The 23,040-nt window shown below is 46.9% G+C and overlaps 1 protein-coding gene across 5 annotated transcripts in view; it reads left to right on the top strand.

Annotated features, from left to right (window-relative positions):
- BBS4 (Bardet-Biedl syndrome 4) overlaps nucleotides 1-21,127 on the top strand; it is a 33,414-nt gene extending 12,287 nt beyond the window's left edge. For 2 of the 5 annotated variants that reach the window (XM_052672243.1, XM_052672242.1), the window contains 14 exons: nucleotides 2,332-2,411; nucleotides 5,860-5,923; nucleotides 6,668-6,779; nucleotides 7,401-7,473; nucleotides 9,291-9,344; nucleotides 10,544-10,671; nucleotides 12,389-12,443; nucleotides 13,163-13,231; nucleotides 14,111-14,263; nucleotides 14,377-14,548; nucleotides 14,743-14,812; nucleotides 17,206-17,347; nucleotides 17,721-17,913; nucleotides 18,836-21,127. In XM_052672243.1, the coding sequence (XP_052528203.1) occupies nucleotides 2,332-2,411; nucleotides 5,860-5,923; nucleotides 6,668-6,779; nucleotides 7,401-7,473; nucleotides 9,291-9,344; nucleotides 10,544-10,671; nucleotides 12,389-12,443; nucleotides 13,163-13,231; nucleotides 14,111-14,263; nucleotides 14,377-14,548; nucleotides 14,743-14,812; nucleotides 17,206-17,347; nucleotides 17,721-17,913; nucleotides 18,836-18,987 (1,517 nt within the window). In that variant the 3' untranslated portion in view covers nucleotides 18,988-21,127. The remainder of the gene's footprint in view (nucleotides 1-2,331; nucleotides 2,412-5,859; nucleotides 5,924-6,667; nucleotides 6,780-7,400; nucleotides 7,474-9,290; nucleotides 9,345-10,543; nucleotides 10,672-12,388; nucleotides 12,444-13,162; nucleotides 13,232-14,110; nucleotides 14,264-14,376; nucleotides 14,549-14,742; nucleotides 14,813-17,205; nucleotides 17,348-17,720; nucleotides 17,914-18,835) is intronic. The other 3 variants (XM_052672246.1, XM_052672244.1, XM_052672245.1) reach the window with 3 other exon arrangements.
- Nucleotides 21,128-23,040: the final 1,913 nt, after the last annotated feature.

Below are 23,040 nucleotides of genomic sequence, written 5' to 3'. Positions count from 1 at the left end.
AAACAGAAGCATTTCACTGCCTTTGTTGTGCAACAGGAATTCAGATTGAGCTGGCTGTGGCTCTGCAGAGATCTGTCAACAAATGGCATTAATTCTTTGCACCTCTGAAAAGAATACAAAGCCCAGCTACCAGTGCTTTGCTGCCCACAGCCCCTTCTGGGGGGATTAGACAGGTTCTAATGTTGAGTCATGTATCAATTTCCTCACAGTTTTTGTCCTTCCACTCTTCTGTGTCCTCCGTGGCATTCACACCAGCTTTGTTTCGTAATGTTTCTCTTAGATTTATTCAGAGGAAGGGTCAAAGCATTGCTGTTTTCTTCTTTGGATAGGGTCAGGGACTCGACCTTCAGATTACTTGTATCTCCAGAGTAATGTAGGCACCTTTTCAGAAAGACATTGGAGTTTTTTATTTGTCTCTTTTTTTTTTTTTTTCTTTTTTTCCCCGATTTGTCTTGGGGGAAAAAGAAAAAAGGAGGCTGATGTGTTCTCAGTCAGGTGTGTTGCTATTTCCAAATGAGTTTTACGAGAGGAAAAACTCCGTGTGTTTTCCCAGCTCCACGTGGTTCTCCTTGGAGACAGCAAATTGCCGGGGGAAGCAGAACCGTTTCATCTCTGCAGATGTGGGTGCCGTTCACTTCTGTATCTCATGGTGGTTTTTGCTTTCTCTTGGTGTACCTCCAGCACAGCTCCTCAGCTGGGCTCTGCAGATGGTGTCTGTGAAATGTCTGCGCCCGTTTTATCCTTTTCTTTCCATTTCTGCATCGTTTCTCAGCAGCAGGACGGTAGCAAAAAGGAACGACAAGCACAGAAGACAGCTCTGTGGCTCTGCCTGTCTGTGCTGTGGGCACTGGGGAGCAGGCCTGGGCCCTCTGGGTTTTCTATCTATTGCAAGAGTTAATGGTGCTCTGTTTCTTTTTAACCTCTTGGCAAGACCTGCACTGTGCCAGGTTTCGGGCTGGAGACTAACAGGGTATGTATGTCTGCAGGGCCTTTGAACGTTCTCCATTTGAAACAGATTTCATTGTAGTGATAAAGGATGTTGTAATTTGAAGCTATGACAGTAGGTGCAAATGGATAAAGCGTACTTTAATTTTGACTGGAATCAAAATCTTTATAATTAAATAGAGCTTATGATGTCTGCTTTGAAGTCCGTGCTTACAAAGGGGGGTCGGAGCAGGTTCTGTGTGCTCCCATGGTTGGTACCACGCGGTGCAGGAGGATCCTGACCTGTGCTGCAGGCAGGCAGTGGGCGCCGTGCGCCTTTGGGAATGCCACCTCCTGCTCTGAGCTGCTGGGAGCTCAGCCTGCAGCTCCTTGCACAGCACTGTGGGTCTGCGTGCTGCTGTGGTCGGGTGGCCCTGCCAGCCCTGTGGCCACAGCTCCTGCAGCAATCTTTGCCTCATGTTGCCTTCTGCACTGGTGTCATAATATTGACTTGCAAACACCGAGCTTTTTTTGCCAGTTGCTATGGTTACCTTGCAGCCACCAGCATCTGAGCTGTAGAAGCGAGTAGGAAGCAATACATTCTGAGCCTTAATGAAATGCACAGCAGTGTGTCAAACTTCTAAACCCAATGTAAGTATTACTAAGCAACATCTGGCCGTGCTGGGCCATAATTACTGCTGCAAGCTCCTTATGGCTGAAATACTGGAGTGAGGGTTATGCTATTCCACTGCATCAGATGCATCTTTCTGCCAGCAGCCTCAGCTGCCTCAGTGATGTTTCATAGTCACTTCACAGTTTCAAAGAACTGAGTTTGACCTCTCAAAGTTACTCACGCCTTGCGAATGGCAGCATCTCCAACATCTCTTCTTGTGTGTGTGCTGCCAGTTTCCTTCTCATTCTCTCCTAGAAACTGATTTTCAAGGAGTTTGGTTCTTCTGCCTCAGCTCCAAAGTACCAATGTAACTCATACCCCTCAAGCTGCTGCTTGTGTACCAGTTTGGAACCAATCTCATCAAATCAGCATGAGTGTTGAATTGAAATTAGTCAACGTGCTGCTGCTTGGTGCAATTGGCTCCCATAACTGCCCCAGGAGGAGCGGATGCCTTGAGCCTTTAGAGGTGGTAGATTTTTGTTTTCAGCTGAGGGCCCTGATGTCTCTGTCTCATGCAGTGCATTTTACCCATCAATTTGAGAAATGGAATGCAGCTGGGTGCTGGTTGTGTGTCCAGACTGCTGGCTTCAAGTCAGGATATCAATTGTGCTGACGGGTGCAATTGCTGTTTTCAAATTAGTTGCATTGCACTTGCAGACCAGGCAGTTCAGAATTGCTCTCATTCTCTGCTGATTAATCTGATTTTGTGTGTTCTGCTAATATTGTACCTGCAGTGCCGGAGATACCCATGCTGGAGAGGAGGAACTGGTTCATCTATCTGCTGTACGTTCGCAGAGAGTACGACGAGTGCAAGGTAGGAGTTGCTTCTGAGACTTTGCACTGGAAAGGATTTTTACTGCTGTTAGGAAATGGCAGTTTTCATGCCAGGACAGAGCCAGCTGTGCTGTGATGGGTGTCCCAGGTCACCTGGTGAGCCAACAAAGGGCCGTAGGGTCCTCTCCTTTCCCATTAACCTGTATGTCTTCAAAATAACATCTGTATTTTGAACTAAGGCTGTCCTAACCACCCCCTCTCCTTACTTGTCTTGGACTAAGGTGACTAAGAGAGAAACAGCTCAGACAAGGCTTTAATTTTCTTCATTCCTCAGCTGTGCTCAGAATTCATATGTGCATTTCTCTAGAGCTGTCCACGAGCTGTTGATGATAGGTTTGGAAGCGGTAAGAATGAAAGATCTGCAAACTTTCCTTGTTCCAGGAGGTGAGTGGTGTCCTCCAAACTGATTATAAGGCAGCTCTAGTGCAGGTCTCTCAAGGGTACATTTCTATCAACTCTAAAATACATCTTGGCTATCCTAGAATGAAATTCTTCCATTTTGCATGATACAGCACTGCACCCTTTGATTTCTCCTAGGTTTAGGGTGTAGCTTGAATGGAGTTGTTTGATTTGGGATTGCAGCAATAAATGGGCTATGGAAATGGTGAGATTATTAAATGTTGTGTTTTCCTGACAAGAACACAAGGCATTGAAGGTGATGTGCCAGTGGGTGGGAGGAGGGTGTAGGAGTGATCTGTTTGTTTTCCTAATGTGCAAAGTCGATCTGAACATACTTTTTTCCTCCTGAAACACTAGGATTGGCCAGGACTTGTCCCTCTCTCTGTTGGAAAGCTCTTGGGGGTGCTTAAGAAAGTGGTAGGCCAGAAGAAAAGCATTTAGCTTAATTAATGAAGCTGGAAGGCTGCATCATCAGCAGAGCCATTTCCTCTCAGATCTTGGTTTAAATAGCTGTAAACAAAAGCTGGATTGGTAATCTAAATAGGAAGTTGCTGTCCTTTTCTGTTTCTATTTGGTCCCCTGTTTTGTATGTGTACTGTTGCCATGATGGGATGTAAGACTGTGGCGTGCAAAAAAAAGTGTCCAGCTCAGGGGAGCAGGGAAAATAGCCATGTGGATGCTCCAAAGGGAACACTGCCTTCTCCAATCTCCATCAGTCACCAAAGGAAGCAAAATATGGGGAAAAATGGAGGTTTTGGCACCAGACCACAGCTGGCTGGGTCACCTTCCATCCCTCTGCCCAGACACGATGCACGCGTGCTCGGAGGCCTGGATTTGTCCCAGAGAAGTTCAGAACATGCTGGATCTTTCTGCGCTCCTCAGAGGTGGCTGTGTCCCAAAGGCAGTCTGCTCTTGGATGTGCTGAGCTGCCCTCTGGGGCCTCCAGCTCTCGCTGCTGTTCTGTGGGTCGCAGATGTGAGCAGGACGCCCGAGGTGCTTTTGTGCGTGCGCAGGGCTGATATCTTCAAGAGCTAAGGAAGTCTTGTCGTCTCCAATGCCTGACGTTGCTGTAAACTTACAACTCCAAAACAGTTTGGGCATTCTCTCAGGTCTGTTAGTTTTCTTTTAAGACTCAGGTAAGAAATGAGTGATCTGTGTTAATTTTTTACTGTTAGCCCATTTTTTCCATTCACTGCTTTCAGAGGCATCATCTCTAGCTCCCCTGTTTGCCAGTGATGTAAAGCACCTAGGAAATAGTGTTTGTTTGCTAGCATCGTCTCCCCAAAATCCAAAGGGTTGCATTGGTTTTAACCCTTACAGTGCCACTCTGTGTGCTCTGGTGTTGCCAAACTTCTGACAGACTTCTTTTGCTGCTTATTACAGTGGCACATTGATAACGGGCTGCTTGATTCTGCTGCCCAGCAAGATGCAAAGCAGATATCCTCCAGGATGAGGATGCAGCACCCCTTGCCATGCAGTCGGGGATGCAGGATTTGTGGGGTGATGTTGGAGAGTGTGGGAACCGGCCCTGCTAAGCAGTCATCATCACTCAGCTTCACATGCAAAGCTAATGAGCCGTGTATTCTGCTCACAGCCTCAGTTCTTCCTCCTAGCTGTATTTTTTACAACAGAAATAATCTTCTGTTATGAGTGAGGGAAAGATTATTAAAATTACCAGATGCTTTTAATTAATTAAAATCGCTCATGCTGGTTGGTCTCCTGCCAACGCATCTGAATTCTGACAGCCGGTTAAATAAAGCTGGGAGGAAACGCTGGGATTACAGATCATCCTTCTCAGCTTCAGGCCTTTTGCTGTGGGATTTTTAGGGTTTGAAGAATTAATCAGCTCCCTCTGGAAGGTAGCTCTCTATTGCCCTCTCTTGCTCTGAGAGACTGCGTTTGTGCTGATGGAGCAGTGTAGTCTGTCTGCCTTCAGGAGATGCTCGCTTGCGTCCAAGCCGAGTGTCTGACAGCAGAGTGCTTGGTGAAGACCAGAATGCAGGCGTGTGGCTCTGGCTAGGAGATGGGTAGGTGCAGACCCCAGGGGAAAAGCACCTGGCTGCTTCTTTCTTTTCCTTCCTCTGTTTAATTCTTTTTTTATGATGGAGGCTGCTCAGTAATAACTCTCCTTGCCTTCGCCCTGCTTTTCTTCTATGTGCTGCATTTGAGGTTCAGTTTCCCTTCTTGTTTTCAGAAGCAGGGGATGGAGGTACAGAGCACGCTCTTGGCACAAGTGCCAGATGAACAGCGGGCTATTGCTAGCCTGGAAATCCTTTCCCCCTTTGTCTCTTCTACACTGGAGCTCAGAGAGGAGGCTCAGAGAGCAGAAGCAGTGTGTTTGCTTCGTGGTCCCAGTTTGCATCCTCCCAGAAATCACTTTTTTGGGGCTTCTTTTACAATTTCAGATCACGTGTGACTGTGGAATAGAGCCAGACTACACCTAAACTGTCAGCTTTATAGATGCAGACAACAAGAATTTACATTTTCATCAGTTTTCTTCCCTTCTTTTCCCATGCTCTCTTCTTTAGTTCATTCAGCTTCCATTAATTCAGCTACAGTTGCTCCAGTTCAATTTATTTCTTCACAAAGGGCTTAGAGTAGGTGCTGTTATCAGCAGAGGATGCTTCATAGATTTCTTGCAGTGTTTTCCCCAGGTGATATGTAATTATCTGTAGCAGTAGGAATGAGCAGACAAATACTGCCAGGCCTGCAGTGTTGTTGGCACTGTGCTCTTCTCAAGCTCTGACCAGTTTGCACTCTTTACGTGTGCTCTTGTTGCCCCAAACACAGTCCTGTGTCTTTGTTATTTGTGTGGTTGCAGTTTCTGCAACTGAAACAAAATCTCTTTCACTAGCTTTGTTAAAATGTTGGAAGTTTACCAATTTTGTACTGTTTTCTCGCAGTATATTGCAAAAACTAGCTGCAAATTCTATCTTAAAGCTGATTTTTCCAAACACAAGGTTAGATTAATCGGTGTTTCAGAGACTGAGGTGACATTTGCCATATACATTTGCACTTCTTTGTTTCAGGCTGTCATCAAAGAGCAGCTCCAGGAGTCCCACGGGAGGTGTGAATATGCTGTCTACGTTCAAGGTGCGGCGCGTGAGGCCTCTGAAAGGCTTCCTTTGGCTAAAGCCAGTTACTTGTGATACAAGATAGAGAGAGCACTTGGGGACAAATGGAAGGAACAATTATAAAATTCCCGTGTAAATATGTCTGGCCCTTTTTGTAATGGACAGATTAGATTTTCTGTTCTCTCTGCATTGGTGAGTTTGTCATCAGCTCCTCCTCGGGCTGTGGGCTCTTGGCCATCGATGCACTGCTCTTCCATTGGGTTGTGTTTTGCTGTGTGCTGTGCAATGTGTTACAGACGTTTGTTTTCTGCTAAAGCAATGTCCTTGGGTGACTCATCTTACTCTATGAGCATCTTCCACTTCCTGTCCACCCTCTGTCCTCCCAGAGGCGTCCCCAGAACTTGGCCTTGCAGTTCAGAGGGCTGTGTGTCTTCTCAGCAGTTGCCTGGGGTGGGAGAAAAGGGAGAATTTTTGTCCAAGGACATATTGCAGCCTGTAGAATTAGGAGGAGAGCGATCCAGACTGCATCTTAACGAACAGTTGGCCAGGGTTTTAAGATGCCTGAACCATAGAGAACAGAAATGTTTCCAAGCAAGCATGAGTCCTATGTGTGCGTTTTCCTTCTGCCTCAAGTTGCTGCGAGAGGGGAAGGACCAAATGGGCATTGTTGTGATGTATCTGTACTCCCTGTTCTTTCCCTGCTGTCAGAGACACTTCTCCTGCTGATAATGGGCTGATTTGCCTGGTATATGTTTTCTTACAGCTTTGATATTTCGCTTGGAGGGGAAAATTCAAGAATCTCTTGAACTGTTTCAGACATGTTCCATTCTGAACCCTCGAAGTGCTGACAACCTGAAGCAGGTGGCGCGATCGCTGTGAGTGGTGTTTGATTGTTTCACTTTGATGTGCCACCCAGGACCTTCCACGTTCTGTTCTTCTCCCAGGCATCAAGCAGAATCCCTGGCTGCTTAATTCCAAGCATGCTTCCTCCTCATCAACACTTGAGTTGCTTTCCAGGAGCGTGGGCCACCCTTTTAAGCACAATCTCTATAATCTGCCTGGCTGCTATTGTTGTATTTTATTTGATTTTTTTCATTTGTGCTTTAAGCAAGATAAATAGCACACCGATTTCCAGATCCAGAGCTAAAGGTGCTGCCTGGAGCTATGTAAATTTGCCCTGCAGACCCCTTTCTGTGTCTGAGTGTCCTGTTTGCTTTTGATCACCTGTGTTTTCCCTTTGAGACAAAGGCAGATGACGGAGCTTGCAGTTTCATTCCTTGCATCTCCAGTCACGTAACGGAGCGCAGAATTGATGACCTTGGCTCTGAAAGGGAGCAGTGCTGACTTATTGCTCAGACTACAAAATTCTCAGTGTTTTCTCACTCCAGTCTCTGGAGAACTAGCAAATAGCATCATTTCTCAGTGGCAGAGGTGGCGGTGGTCACACAGCAGGGTTTCAAAGCAAGAAAAAAGTAGAAATGGAATTGCTTTCACAGGTTTCTTCTGGGGAAACACAAGGCTGCCATTGAGGTGTACAACGAAGCAGCTAAACTTGATGAAAAGGACTGGGTAAGTGTTTTGTTGCTTTGCAGGTTGCTGCACAGTGCAGATGGTTCTCCGTTTTTCTGAAAACAGCTGAGGATGCATTCCAGGCAGAGATAAGCTGATGTTGCCTGCAGTGTGAGCAGAGGAGCTGCAGGGCCAAGAGACATCACCTTTTAGCATGGGCTCTTGAGCACTCAGGCTCTGCACCCTCTGGTTTGAGGGTTTCAGCCTGCAGATTTCAACCTACACATCCCACACCTTGTCCTGGGGCACAAACAGACGATCAAGCAAGGTGTTTGAACCTTGCTATCAGTATTAACATAGCCATTTATAGTATAAAGAGCTGAATTACCTTCAGGAAGGGATGGAGAATGCTTCCCTCCCTTAACATTATACACTCAGCATTAGAACTTACTTTAGTAATTGGGAATCCTTTCATAATGCAAAAAATGAAAAAATTACCCTCAAATTAGCTAAGAGTTACTTCTTGTCTACCAAGCATTACCTGCTTTGAAAAAAATGTAGGCTGATAACTACAGGAGCAATAATTAACTTCGCTCTTTCAGGAGGGAAAAAAAACCATGAAGGAAGAACACTGCAGAGGGACAGGTGGTGAGAAGAGAGGTGACGTGGCTTCAGTTAGTTGTGGGCAGCCTTTTGCAGGTGACTTTTGCCTGCAGAAGTGTTGTTTCTGAGACAGGCTTGCGAGGTGTGATCTTATTTCTTAAGACATCAGGCTCTTGCTGACTTTGGTACTCAGCAGGTCTACAACTGAGGCTTGCTACAAGGATACATTTGGTGTTATTCTTCTTGTCAACTCATCCTGTGCCAGTCAACTTGGAAACCTTGCCATGGATTTTCTGTGAAGTCTGTCTTCTCTTAGCTGGCCTGGCTGCCTGCAGTATGTGCTTGGCATGGCTATAGCTTTATTCACAGCTGCAGCAGGCAGCCTTCAGGGGGATTTTGATCAGTTATTTCCTGCAGCTGGCTCGGACTGGCAGTAGGGCCAGCCTGTGCTCTTCCCTTGCGCTGTTCTGTTCTACAAGCCGCAGTAACAAGGAGCGGCTCTTTGATTTCTTACTGCTCTCCACAGATGGAGAGACTGCACTGAGGTGAGTGTTCTGCATGGATTAATGGGTAAATAAGAGAGTTTCCTATCAAAGGTCAAGTCTGTCTAAACTGGTGAAGCTTACCAGAATAGAAACGAGGAATTGTGGACCCTGCTTTTCAGCTCCCCAGGACAAGGCAGGGTGAGGAAGATGACAAGTAGCTTGGCAGTGACACTGCTGGCAATGAATTAGAGGCGTGATGGTTCCCTGAAGTGTCACCAGCGTGTTTAAGATGCCAAAGTGATCTTCCAACTGTGTTGCAAACACGTTTTAACTGCCTGCGATCCTGGATTTCAGCCCTTCTGCTCCTTGACTTCTGTTTCTTGGGTTGGAAGGGACTTAAAGATCATCTGTTCAGCCAAATGCCGTGTTGTGCAGATCTCTGTGAGTGTACAGGTAGGTGAGGAGCCACCTATCAGGGCAGCAGGCGTCAGCTTCACAGATCTCACTGGGAAATGAGTCAGAAAGCAGCCTTTCCTCCTTGTTCTCCAAAGAGACCTTGTCACTCTGTGCTTCAGCCTCAGTGGGCTGTAGACTTGTGTGTGCCATCACATGTAAGCTCTGTGGGTTCCTGAAGCAGCTGGATTTCATAGGTTTATTTGAACGACAAAGCCAGCTTGTGGGCAGGTACAGAGGTCCCCCTGTCAGGGCAGCCGATGACTGTTGTCAGGGGTAGGTTATGTAGTGCATCTCAAACCTCATCCTGATTTGGTTTTGTGTTGTTTCGTGCAGGAGATCAGCCACAACCTGGGTGTGTGCTACATGTACCTGAAACATTTCAACAAGGTAATGCAAGTGCTCGTCTTACCGACCTGACAAATGGGAGACAGGGCTTCCAGAAGTGTCACTCTGGTAGTTTTGAGGTGAATCCTTTGCAACTGTTGGTGTCAAGGAAGCTTTTTGCTTCAGTGTTCGTCTCTGGAATCAAAAGATCATGAGCTGTGTCTGTTCTTGTCTGTGTGTTGAATTACTGAGTCAGCTGAAAAACTGTGAGCTTGGGTGAGAGTGAACCTGGGCTTAGCCTTGTAGCTGGTCAGGAGGCATTTTCTGAAGTAGGGCTTTTCAGAGAGTGTTTTTAAAGAGAGTGTTCAAGGAACCTCAAAGAGCTGCTTCAAACTAGATGGAAAACCAGCAGTGCTCCACAAAGAGCTGCCTCTGTTTCAGAGCCTTTTAAAACCAGAGTTGTAAATGTAAATGCTGCTTGTTTTGTGAGCTGTGGCAATACCAGTTCCATCTTCTGGAAGCAAGACAAGTGTGATGGTTGGACCCCAACTTCTTCACCAGCATATAGCTCAAACTGCTGCATCTTATGCAGAATTTCTTTGAAGGAGAACTTGCTGCCCCGTGTCTCTGGCAGGACTCAGTGGGCTATGGAGTTTGTGTATTGGAGGTGTAGCAGACTCCCCTTTCCCTGCCCTCCATGTGCAGGATTTATTTCAGTGTTTGAACCTGGTTTTTGCACCAAGCCTGGAGTAAAAGACACAGAGAGGCCTAGCTGGAGTGTGGGCAGTGCTGCTCATGCTTTGTAGCCAGTAAAGAACTTGGAGTGGAGTTTTGGTCCCTCGACTGAGGTGATTGATTCCTCTGGCTGATCTGGTAATCCGTGCTTGCTGTTGGAGTAAGCATTGTAGTGAGGAATAAAATAATAATAAAATAAAAATAAACCTAGGTGTTAACCTAGCAAATCTGAGGCTTCCCTCTTCCAACTTCAAACACGGGAACTCTGGTCCTCTCTTCCTTGGGAGGTCATTGCCTCTCCTCTTGGCTCCAAGTATGCCACTTGTTTTTTTCTGTCCCAGAAAGCAGGTGGTTCCTGATGCAGAGCTTGTTTCAACACTTAGCTGGGTTGAGTTTGCTAGTAGGGCTCTCTGAGCTCAGGGAGTGTTAGCTGTTCCCTTTCCCTAGCTGCTGTGGATTGCTTTTGGGCTGTTGCTTTGCTCTGTAATCACTGACTATGTTTTTATTCTCTGTGGTTGTGTGTTTAGGCACGAGACCAGCTAAACAATGCCCTGGAGATGAACAGACATGATCTGACTTACATGATGCTGGGAAAAATTCACCTCTTGGAGGGGGAGACTGAGAAAGCCATCGAAGTCTATAAGAAAGCAATAGAGTAAGAATGTATACATACATATACACACACACCTTTTATTTTATTTTATTTTATTTTATTTTATTTTATTTTATTTTATTTTATTTTATTTTATTTTACTTTATTTTCTATCTGTCCATGTGCCAGCAGGAATTTGATGGTGTCCTAGATTTGAATTGAGGGCACAATTAAAAAGTTAATGGGGGTTCTAGTGTCTCTGTGCAAAGCAAGCACTTTCTGAGCTCTTCAGCTGTCTCTGCTCTCAGCTGTAGTCCTCCTCCTGCTGACAGCGTGTCAGGGAAGAAGGGAGCTGCTTGAAGGTCTGCCAAGAAAAAGTGGAAAACAAATGGGCAGAAATGCCTGGGAGCAAACACGTCTCAAGCTGACTTCATAAATCCCAAAGGCTTATCTACCAAAAAAATTTCACCCCAGCTGTCTCTCTAACCCTGTCTGTCTCTCAAAAACCAATTGTTGGGTTTTGCATGCTGTTTTTACTTAGAGTGATTTGTGTTTGAAGGAGAGTGAGTAGGCAGAAAGGAGATGGGCTGGTACACGGTGAGTTTCTCCCAGCCTGTCACCATTTCTCAGTACTGATCTGTCTTGTTTTAGGGCATTCCTGAGTGCCTGATTTAGCAGTGCTTTTAAAATGTAGGCAGAACACTAAAGGAAAGCAGGAGCACGCCAGAAGCCAGAGGAGGATCTACAGTTTGTACTGGCTGTTCTCGTATGCTGTTTCCTTACACACCTGCTTTTGGCTGCTGTCTGACAGTATGTTGGGTTGAGTAGATGTTTGAACTAATCTAGAATGTTCATTACGTAAACAATCCTTGCTAAGCATCTTACCAGCTTTATATTGGTTACCGTGGTGCCCCTTTCCCTCCCTTTTCTTATCTGCCCATGACATTTTGCCTGCTGTTAGCAGCTGCTCTCTGGGTACGTACCAGCAGGCACAGCTTTTGCTCAGGTTGAGATTGATTAAGGTTTGATAGCAGGGTAAGTGAGGCCACAAACGTATGGTGCCCTTTTATACTTTTTTGTTATTGTTGTCCTTTGCAGCCTATTTATTTAATCCAAACCATCTGGGAGTGGGGCTGCATTTAGAAGCATTCACAGCACTGCCTCAAACTAGCAATGAGGGTTTGGGAGTTGCTTGCAGTAATTGAAAATGCTAAGGATCTGTTTCTCTCAAGCCTTGCTGTGCTGAACAGCGGCGTGTATCATCAGAGATGTGTTAAGCATCTCTGTCTGAGCACCGTGAGTTGCAGTGCAGCACAAGGCTGTGGTGAGCAGGGAGCAGCTTGGAATCTTATGGCAGGGCGAATTGCCAGTCTGGTGATGAACGTGTAGAATCCATCAGAAGCACTGAGGATTGCCTCTCACACGTGGCCCGAGAAGCTGGCAGTGGATTTACAGGATGGTTTATGAGGGACAGTGGGAAATCCCATTTTCTATTTCCAGGTCACTGATGCAGGCTCGCTGTGGAGATTAATAAAGCCACGTTATCTTATTGTGCCACCAGGTCTGTTTCACAGAGCTACCTTCACTTCCCATTAACATCCATAAGGCATTTTGGAAGCTTAGATGTACTGTTGGTCTCTGCGATGGTAACTGCTGTAGTATTTGGGTTTAATGGTTAATTTCCTGGTATACTACTAGTGTAATGTAGCAAAGTGATTCTGTTTTTACCTTGTCTAGAGGGGCCAATAAACAGTGCAGCTCTCTGGCTTTTGTATTTCAGATTTTCTCCAGAAAATACGGAGCTCCTTACGAAACTGGGGTTAATTTACTTGCAGGTACTGAAAACTGCTAACTAGTTATTGTATGAACTTATTTATTTGAAAAATGATGAGTTAATTTCTGTCTGTCCTCAGCTGACTTGCACACACTTCTGTATTTCACACGACAGTTTGCTTTTCCGTGTCTTCCTTTCTCCTTTTGCTGCTAACAGCAAGTTGATTTCCTGTATCTGAGCCAGAGCAGGAATTCTGTTTGGCAGCTGCCTTCATTCTGTTATAAATCCTCCAAGTACAGTCATTACCTTGCTGCTGGAGCTGTGGTTCAGCAAGTTAATCTGCTACAAAAGCAGCCATAAATGGTTAGCACCAGTGCACCACAGAGGAAAAGAAGGGAGACTTCTTTCCATGTGAGGAGTGCCAGGGGCCCTTGGGGGCACTGTGGTGAGGATGTGCACAGCAGCAATTTGTTTTATGGCAGAGGCAAAGGAGCAGAGGAACATTAACTTGAGTTCACCGTATAGAAATGTCAGAGCACAGACAGTGCAGAAACCTTTGTTTTGCTCAGAACAGTGAATCCTGCTCAGCAAAATCCATGGTTAGCATTTGTTTAGTACATTACTTAACGACACACACACCTTCTTGTTTGATAATCGGAAGCGCTGTAAAATTCACTTTTCTGAGTCCTTGTTTTAATTGAACCAGGAATTCTGGTGTCCAGAAAGGGCTCTTTCTGAAGCCCTTATTGCTGCACTTCTCATCCTTGCTTCTTTTCCCAGCTTGGCGATTACCAGAAGGCTTTTGAACACCTTGGAAAGGCGCTCACTTACGACCAGGGCAACTACAAGGTATCAGGAGTGGAAATGAACCGCTGTAGTGTCTTCCCATCTGCTGTTAATCTGTCTGTGCTTCCAGCTGTTGAATACAGGTGTGACTTTTCTTTGGCTCTGGTCTGGAAAGCCGAGCTTGGCATCTAGGTATCATTGCTGGCTGTGAAAGTGCTTCCCTTTTTGGACATGCTGCTGTGTTTCTCTGTGCCTCCTTCTCCTCCTGTAGGATGTTAGCAATGTATAGAATGGAAACGTGTGGTTGACAGCTGAATACAAGCCAAATGCTATTGTGAAAACACCTTTACACTTACAAGTTTTACTTGTCACTGTAGTGTACTATAAATCGCTCAGCCAGCTTAGTGTGGTTTAAATATAGTGTGTTGCAATCGCTTGCCTTCCCCTCCATGCATATTTCCATTAATTTGCAGTATCATCCAGTCAGTGTGAACTAGGCTAGCTTTGCTTGCTTGCTTTTTTTTTCTTTTTTTTTTTTTAAACTCTCCTGTTAAGTTACACCAGCCCCATTTCTGTCTGTACTTGGTGAAATGGAAGGGAGTGCATAGATCTTCTCACAGACTCAGGCTCCAAAGGCACCCTGCAGCCCACAACATACCGTGCTACATACCATACCCTACTGAGCACCTTCTCACACTGTAGTGTTTCTGAGGCACTTATGATTGGGATAAGGCAAGAAGTGGGCCTGAGTCCTTCCTTGCCCTGACTTCACTTTGTGCTCAGAGATTCTAGAGCCCCAGGCTGTTGATCTCGGCAGCTCCCAGAAGGAAACATGTGGAAGAGCTCCTCTTGAGATGGCTTTAGTTTAGGAGCTCTGTCTCCTTGCCTTCTTGTTGTGCCTGGGGAAGCGCACGCCCTCAGCTGGTCTCTCTCCTTCTGAAGGCTACGTTGGCAGCTGGCAGCATGATGCAGGCCCACGGAGATTATGACGTTGCCCTGTCCAAATACAGGGCAGTGGCCAGCAGCATGCCTGAAAGCCCTCCCTTGTGGAACAACATTGGGATGTGCTTCTTTGGCAAGAAGAAATACGTCGCTGTGAGTGTGCTTTCCTTTCTCCTTTCACCTGTATGAACCAAGAGCCCTGCTGGGGCAGACAGGAGGTCTCTCTGGGTGCACTGCTGTGCAGCACACCTCTTCCTTTGCTGCAGGCTATCAGTTGCTTGAAGCGGGCGAACTACCTGGCTCCTTTTGACTGGAAGATTCTGTACAATTTGGGCTTAGTCCACCTCACAATGCAGCAGTACGCATCTGCTTTCCACTTCCTCAGTGCTGCCATCAACTTCCAGCCCAAGATGGGAGAGCTGTATATGCTCCTTGCAGGTAATGAAGTACTGTTGCCAGGCTCTGGTGTGTAGCCAGCCTGGGAGATCAGTGTGTTTCAGAGGGAATGCTTGGGCTGAAGTAAACAAGTATTGGACACAAGTTGTACTTGTGAACAAATGACATTGAGTATTATCCTAAAAGTGAAGTCCTTATGAAGCATCACACCTTCTATATGTTTTCCTTTGGTACAGTTGCTCTGACAAACCTTGAAGACATTGAGAATGCAAAACGTTCCTATGAGCAAGCTGTGGCATTGGACAAGTAAGTCTCAGTCATACTGGTCAGCTGATCACGTTGCTTTTCCTTCCTGTACCTGATTTCCTTCACGTGCTTTATCCCTCCCTCCTTTAAGTTTGCACCAAGGAAACATTTTTGTTCCAGAAGCAGTGCAAAGCAGCTTTAAAACCTTCTTTTTTCATTCAGTTCTGAGAAATGAAAGAAAATTTGAGACCAAACCAAAGCTGGTTTTTATTTTGCTGGTTATTTTATTTGCTGAGTCAAGAGATGATGGCTTTGGATTCCAGTCTTTCTTCCTGGGAATATGGAGCAGATTGAGTAAACCATTCATCCCAGAATATTTTGTAACTGAGCTTGAGCACAGAGCACTCACAGAGCACCGAGAGATTTCTGGGATAAAGCCTTTCTGAACTGGGCAGAGGGAAGATTTTAGCTGGAAAAAACGGGAGGAAGAAACCAATACAAAGCATATAAAAGGGAGTGTGGTGCAGCCCTTCCTCCTCTGTTTTACAAGCAGTGTCAGTATTGGGAATCTAGCTATTAAGGTCAGAGCACCTGCTTTCAGAAATGTTAAAATGAGCCTTTCAGTATTAAAGATGGTCATTGCCATCGTTTCAAGCAGAAGAAAAACACAGTTTTGTCTCAAATCTATGAATAGTTTTGGCTGCCTGTGCCTGGTTTTTCTTTTGTTTTACCTCTCATGTTTTACCTTTCGGATATTAACTATTAGGTGATGCTCCTCCCCAGCTTACTGCAAATATTGGCATGCTTTTGGAGCAACCAGCACAGTGCTCCTGAGCCCAGCAGTTTGTATGCTGGCAGCAGAGCTGCATGGCAGGCTCTTTCCATCTGCAGTCACCATGAGGTGGCATGTATTGGTGTGTTTAAAGGAATACTGCTCCCTGTTCCCCTCCAGCCTAGTCCACACCAGGCTTAATTCTGGAACTAAAGGGTTCTGGAAGTTTCCAAGCCCATTAAAACAAGATTCAGGTTTCAGAAATTAGCACTGGATGCTGTAGTGCAGTTCTCTTTGTAAATACTCTGAGATTTTTGTTGACAATTGCATGGCTTGCATGCAGGACAGAGCATCCATCTGGTACTGGAGTTCTGCATGAGTTTAATGCGTCGACGCAATTGCAGAGTAGATCTAAATGTTACTTCTGCATCCATTCTAAATGTCAGTACACCTGAGCAGCCTCAGAGGAACTGAACCTATATGAGCCATCGTCAGACATTTGCAAATGCATTGCAGTGTGAGAGCATTTTGCAGTTATGCATCGACCCTTCCTACCAAAATTACTGACCAACGTCCAGTTGACTTCTCTGCCTGGCTTTCCTGGTCAGACTTTCGTGCCTAGCAGGGGGTGCAGGATCTGAAGATTGCTCAGACAAAGTTGTGGGTTTCTGCCCTTTGATCAGAGAGAAGGAATAGAAATGTAGCTCCACTACTTTGCCTAAGGATTTGGCAGAAGCAAGATGCTACAGCTTCAGTTTTACTGGGAAAATCAAACCCAATCAAAGCAAAAATGAACCCCAGCTGCTAGTGGCTGCTGGGAGGAACATCCAGAGACTGTAAGGCCTCGTTCAGCTGACGTGCCTTGCGTTTCCCACAGTTACTTAATGGCTGAATCCCTGTCCCCACAGGCTTCCTTCCCTGGCAGGTCAGGAACTGCCTGGCCTGGATGTGTTTTGTTTTTATTGCAGGATCAGTGTTCCAATTTCTCCGCTAAAGGAAATCCAATGGTTATGAATGCTATCAGGTTTCTCTAATGGTCTCTTCCTTGCAGCCCCGTCGTATAACTTAGTGAGGATGGATGGCCCTGGCCTGCAGATGACACTTGCTATTTATTGAGCGGTAGCAGCAGCCTGCTCTCTTGCGCCTTTCCCCAAGGAGGCGCGGTGCCAGAGACCTGCACGGCTCCAGCTGTCCCAGCTGTGCTCCAGGAGAGGGCAGCAGTCCCTCGTGTTTCTTGAGCAAAACGCAGAAAGCGCCCCTTACTCTCCTGTGTGCAGGGATGCACGTCTGCGCCTCGGTCTGGCCACAGGCGGCCTCTGCTTTTCCAGGGCTGAGCCTGGGTGAGAGAGCAGGAGCTCCTGGGGCAGAGCCTGTGCCCGCCTTGCATTTTTCTTTGTCAGACAGTACCTGTGCGTTCTGCTTCTCTGGATGCTCCCCAGGGCAGCACGCGCGCTTTTACATTTTACTGGGGAGGGAGTGAGAGGAGGCAGGGAAAATGAATTGTAAACTGTGTTCTGTAGTGTGTCAGCCTGTGGAATGCCATCAGTGAGGTGCTCCTGCTGAGCTGACCCACCCCGAGCGCTCTCCCACCAACCAGCAGAACTGTGGGTAACCCGAGGTAACCAGCACAGAGATCACCTCTCCTCCCACAGTGAACTCAAACGTGCTGTGTGTGCTGCAGGTGCAATCCCCTCGTCAACCTGAACTATGCCGTGCTGCTGTATAACCACGGCGACAAGCAGGGGGCCCTCTGCCAGTACCAGGAGATGGAGAAGAAGGTCGTCGCACTGAAGGAGAGCAGCACTCTGGATTTTGACCCCGAGGTATGTGCTTGAGAGTTGTCAGCGGGAACTAAATGGCCACATTAAGGCTGGCAACAAACAAGGGGGAAGTTTGACTTTTGAGTCCAATTATTAGGAAAAATTCTGCTTATGAGATTTTCTAAGACTGCTCTAAGTAGAGCAGTCACCTGCTGCGAGCTGCGTGCTTCATTTCTGCTCTTTGAAGCCCAGTTCTTCAATCAATACGCAGCAAGACAAGATTCCCTCTTAATTAAGAGAATGAATTAGAGGAGATGTTTCCCTCGAGCACCAAGGCAGTTGCCAGCCCTGCACAGCTCTTTTTCTCTGTTGACTTCATTGTTGTCTGAAGTGTCCCTGTCTATGAGGGTCTTCTCTTTTTGTTTTGTTTGAGAAGATGGTGGAGGTTGCCCAAAAGATGGGAACTGCCCTGCAGGTAGGGGAGAGCCAAGTCTGGACGAGGCCTGCTAAAGAATCTAAATCCAAGCAGCGAGCTGCTCCGTCAGGGAAGCCATTGGGCTCCAACCAGGCCTTGGGTCAAGCCATGTCCTCAGCTGCTGGCTATGGGAAAAGCATGCAGCTTCCATCAGGTACCTCTCTTTTGCATTGCTGTGAAGTGAAACCATGGGAAAGGAGAAGAGAAACCTCTCTCCCTTTGGTTATGGCATGTGTTTAGGGAGGTATTACTTACTTACACAGAGCTCCCTTCAGCTTTATAAGGCTTAGGCTGATAGCTGTATGTGCTGCAGCTTGCTGTGTGGGAGCATCTCCTGAGCCATCGCTTTCATCCTGACCTCCTCTCACCCCTCAGCTTCCCAGGAGCAGTGCAGTGGAGACACTGCTCACTGCAGCGACGTTCTGTCTCTCTGTGTTTTGTTTCCTGTGGTTTGTGGCACAGGAGGAAGGTTGTGTAATCCAGGCCATTTCTGTGGCACCCCTAAGGACCTGCTCCATTTCTCATGGAAGCTGAAAAATAAAAACGTGGAAATTCAGGGGTTACCCAAAAGGCCTTATCATCCACATCAGCAAAGCTGGCTCGTAAGATTAGCTGTCAGCTTAGATATAAGTGTAGAAACAACTCTGGTGTGGCAGTGTCCTGCTCTGATTTTGTTCTGTAAGGAACTGCTAACTGCTGGGAAGCTCTCCCTGAGATTGCTAAAACTGTGAGCTGAGAACTGCGCCGTGGCTTTGGTTACAGTCTGAGTACAAACCAGATGCGGTGGAACTATTTTCCCTACCAAAGCTTGAGTTAACTCCTGAGTTTCTGCTGACTTCTTGTGGCAGCCCAGCTGAATGAGAAACTGCCTCAGCTTCTTTTCAGCAGAGTTCCAACTACTGTCATGTCTCTGGCTGGGTAAGTTGCAGAAGAGTTGAGTGCTGCTGATACATTTCATGCTAGGCAGAAGAAATCAGAATAAAGAAGAGCTGCAGTTGTTTTGTGTCTCCACGCTGCTCAGAGGTGCCAAAGAACGCACAGAATGTATGCAATCATCCCTTCACTTCTCTCCCCAGGTGCCGGAGCATCCACTCCCCTCGCAAAGCCTCCCTCACTGCCCCTGGAACCAGAGCCGGGCTCACAGCCAGGCCCACAGGTGACCTCAGCGCCAGCAGAGGCCGAGGAGCAGCGGCAGGAGAAGCACAAGAGCCGTCAGGCCGCAGAGTAGGATGGGCAGGCGTGGGCCTGACCTGCGGGGCAGGGGACCCGACCTCCTGTGACCTGGAGTGGCTTCATCCCGCTGTCAGTTAGCGTAGAGGTGGCGTTTCTGTCAGTGATTTTAGCACGAGGTCTCTGCCTGGTCCCGGGAGTCACCGAGGCAATCAGCAGAGGACACTGCGTGGCTGCTGCGAGTGCAGTCACACCTTGCTTCCTCAGGAATGGGAGGATGGCGGCTCAGCAGGGAGTGTGCAGCGGCACAGGAGTCAGCCAGTCCTAAATTCCAAGTTCTTTGCTGAGAAACAGGGTGAATGAGGCTCAGCGAAGCCCTGTGCTCCTGTGATTGAAGTTGTTCCTTTAGAATTAGTATTGCCCAACATGGGGGAAAGGTTCGTTTCCGGGGAAAATAAAGATCTTTTCTGAGAAGGCTTGCCATGGTCAGCTTCAGTGCTGAATTTCTTTCAGTAAAGCTGCAGCCATGCTCTGAAGAACAGAGTTATGTCCTCCTAGTGAGACTTTCAGGAGATTCAGTTCTGCGTGCTGCAAGAAGGCAAAGTAGCCCCGTGGTGAGCAGAGCAAGAGATCTTAATGCCCCTGTGCTACTGAGATGTTGGAGAAACGTCTTTATTCTCAAAGAGAAAAATCTTAGCCTTCCTTTCTCCGCTCCTGTCAGTTTTTTGCATCTGGGATTTATCCAGAGCTTGACACAGGCCCTCAAAACTGTGCTGGGGAACTAAGCTGAGCCTGTCATGCTTTACGTAAGGAACCAGTAACTGGGTTAAGTAAGTGTAGTTTTCACTCTTCCTTCCCGCTGCATAGAGTTGTGCTGCTGTGGGACTTGGGATTTTGCTTTTCCAAGCAGAAAGTGCAGCACTTTCAGCCCAAAGAAGCTGTAGCTTCAGGAAGGCTCGGCTCATATGCTAATAAGCCTGATGAGCTTTTAAAAATAAGCTCCTGTTTTTTTTCATGGTTTCATAATCCAGTGGAGTGAGGTTTGTAATGGAAACCTCCTGCAGCAGCCTGCAAAAGCACGGCCCTGGATACCTTAACGTCCTCCAGCAGCTCTTTCTGGCCAGCTGCTTTTATCCAGAGCGATGTTGATGTGTTTTTAGAGTGCAGCAGGGACCCAAAGTGTTGCCCTGCTCCCGTGGGGCCACTAAAAGTAAGATCCCTTTGCTTTGTCTGTTTTGATTGCCAAAACTACCTGCTTACCTCAAATGTGGCTTCTTTTCGTTTCATCTGTCCTCTGCTGGTTGGCTTTCTATCAATCCATCCCTGCAGCAGCACTCCTTTAATGCTTTCCTTGTGCTAGAGCAAAAGGAATCAGAGGTTTTGTGCAGCAGCCACCAACTGAAACAAACCAGACAAGCTGCAGTGTAATTCAGGTACAGTGCAGCTATTTTATTTGCATTAAACTTTTTACACTGCAGATCACTGCGGTGTCAAGGAGTGTCTGTGCAGGAGGCCAGGAATACAGAGCAGGGGTGGGCTGGGAATGATCTCTAGCCCCTGAAGCTTTTGTTCGAGGTGTATTTTTCTGTAGCCATTGCTTGTCATTGTTTAGGCTTACCATAATGGGTGGCAGGTTTGGGAAGTTCCATTCAAGGAGCAGCGTGTGGAACAGAGTGGTCACAGCACTGCTGACACAGGGAGCTTTTTTTCTCCAGCTGCTTGTTGTAAGGAGGGTAGGTTTAACTTCAGGACTGTGGCACTAAGGAGCTGCTCTGGGGGAGCAGCCTCATCTCATAGGTGGCCATAGGAACCAGGACCACAGCCTGCCTGAGGCACGTGAGGCTCTTTGCTCACCCAGTCCCACCTGGGCCACCTGTTCTCTTGGCTGCTAGGGGCTCTTATAGGGCAAGTGCTGTGTGTTACTGATGGGGTGTGCTGCTGAGGGAGGCACTGTGAAGGTGTTAGAAATATTCCTTCAAAGGTACAGAGCTTTATGCAGAGGATTAATTCTCTGTGAAAAAGAACAGTAGCACCTTGTTACTTTCTGCTTTGGAAGGGAGCAGAAGGGAGCTTCGTGTCTGAGGAGGTGTTTTTAAATATGTAATTATGTTGGATAATAAATATTACTGCACTGCTTTGTCCCGTCCCCTCTCCTCTTCCTCCTGAGGGCTGCAGCGGCAGCATTTGCATACAGAAAATTCACAGTGTATTTATAGAAGCTTTCTGTGCTCTCTAGTGATGGGAATGAGGTTGGACTGTTCCTTCAACTGAAATAAGCAAGGGGTTTTTCAGCAGGCCTGTACCAAATCACAGAAGGAATTTGGAAAGCACCACTTGCGTTCCAAAAGCCACTTCTGGCATCAGCCATAATTCTTACTTTGGCATTGGTTTTATTTTTCCCTCCTAACTGAAAACATAAGATGGAAAAGAATAATGAGCTGAATTTCTAGGGAAGCAGAAGCCACCTGCTTTAGGACATTTTGTTTCCCTTTTCAGAAAAAAGTTCGTCAGTTAATAAGGTAATTCCAAGTGCTTACACAAGGCGCACTGTGACTCGACGTCCTGTCGGGGAAGAAACAGAAGACGCCGCAGCTCTCGAAGCCTGGGCAGCAAGAGCTTGCTTCAGCCAGGAGCAGCGGGATGCGGGCTGATGCAGCACCCAGCCACTGCCGTTTGCCCTCTTGTGGTCACGGCAGACGAGGTGAGCGAGGCGGACCCTGCCTTGCATAGGCCACGAGCGTGGGGGATTTCCCTCGTGGCGAGGGCAAGGACTTTTCTGCAGAGGCAAACAAACCTCAGCGCTGAACGGAGAACGGTGAGCTTTACTAAGGAATAAGTTCCACACATAGATACACTACAAAAGGACACAGAATACAAGTGATTCATCTGCCAGGACTGGTTTCTATGAAAGCAGTTCCACCACAAGGAAAGCTTGCATCACCCTCTGAAACCAAACTGCGCTAAAATCAGCCTTCTGCAGTGGTTCTTGAAACAGATGAGCTTTGAATCCAGTTTTAACCAGGCTGCACTGAGCAGCTCTCCTGAGAAGATCACAGGTGAGGCTCTCAGAATATTCATTTCCCCCGCTTGCATTTTAATGCAATGGTTCACCCTTAGCTGCCAGGATTTGTTTCCTTCAGCTGCTATGAGCTCAGGGAGGGCTGGTAGCAGGTTCACCTTCCAAGGGGACAGTGACTGTTTGGCACCAATGCCTCTCTCAGGTTTCTGGTGCAGAAGGCAATGCCCAGGTGTGCTGTTTCCAACCTGCATCTATCGAGAAGAGATTGAGAACTTAATCTGACATCTCTGAACAGAGAAGAGATTGTTTTTGCATCTACAATGAAGTTTGGCTAAAGAGTTTCATCAGACTCTGCTGCTAGAGGGGAAGGCAGACAGGAGTGAGGTCTGGGAGTGTGAGGCTGAACATGCAGCAAAGGTTTGCTTCCCCAGCCACTCAAACCTTTAAAACAAAGCACAAAGACAAGCTTCAATATTCCAGTTTCCCTCTCAAATCTCCTCCCTGTCTGACTGTGGGATGTGAGACTTAGTTAAGGGCTGTGCTCCTGCTATTTCAACCAACAAATCTACAGGTGTATTTATTTTTCCCCAAAATGAAGCTACTACTGTGGTATGATCATTGAGTTTAAACTTAATTCCGTGCTTTTATCCAAACTTTTCCTGCTTCATGCCACTGGTTCTCCAGTCCATTAAAAACCACTGAATACTCATAAGACAAACAGGCCACAGAAGTCCTGCCAGATGTGCTCCAGCTATGTTTCACAGCAAAAACAAAACAAAGCACCCAAGCAACAGTAATGCAGTGGGGATGGATGAAAACACCAGCCCAGGGACAAGTTCCAGCCCTCCCACTCAAAAAGTACTTCAGGGGAGTTCTTTCATCCTGTGCTAAAAACCTGCTGCCCGTTTCCATTTCGGCAAGGTGTGTGAAAGCAGATTGAATCTAAACTCGTAATATTTGTGTTGAGTACAAGCCAAAGTTACCTTTGGGACAGTTACCTGACTTTAAATAGCCAAAATAGGCTACCACAGCCCAACAAGCCTCCTATCAGCAAATGTTTTTGGAAGAGAGCTGGGAAGCAGAGCAGCAGGA

Source organism: Tympanuchus pallidicinctus, unplaced genomic scaffold (assembly GCF_026119805.1).
Source record: "Tympanuchus pallidicinctus isolate F22 unplaced genomic scaffold, pur_lepc_1.0 scaffold12, whole genome shotgun sequence".
NCBI classification, from domain to species: domain Eukaryota; kingdom Metazoa; phylum Chordata; class Aves; order Galliformes; family Phasianidae; genus Tympanuchus; species Tympanuchus pallidicinctus.
Note: the sequence above shows the minus strand (reverse complement) of the source record. Positions and strands in the feature narration are given on the sequence as shown.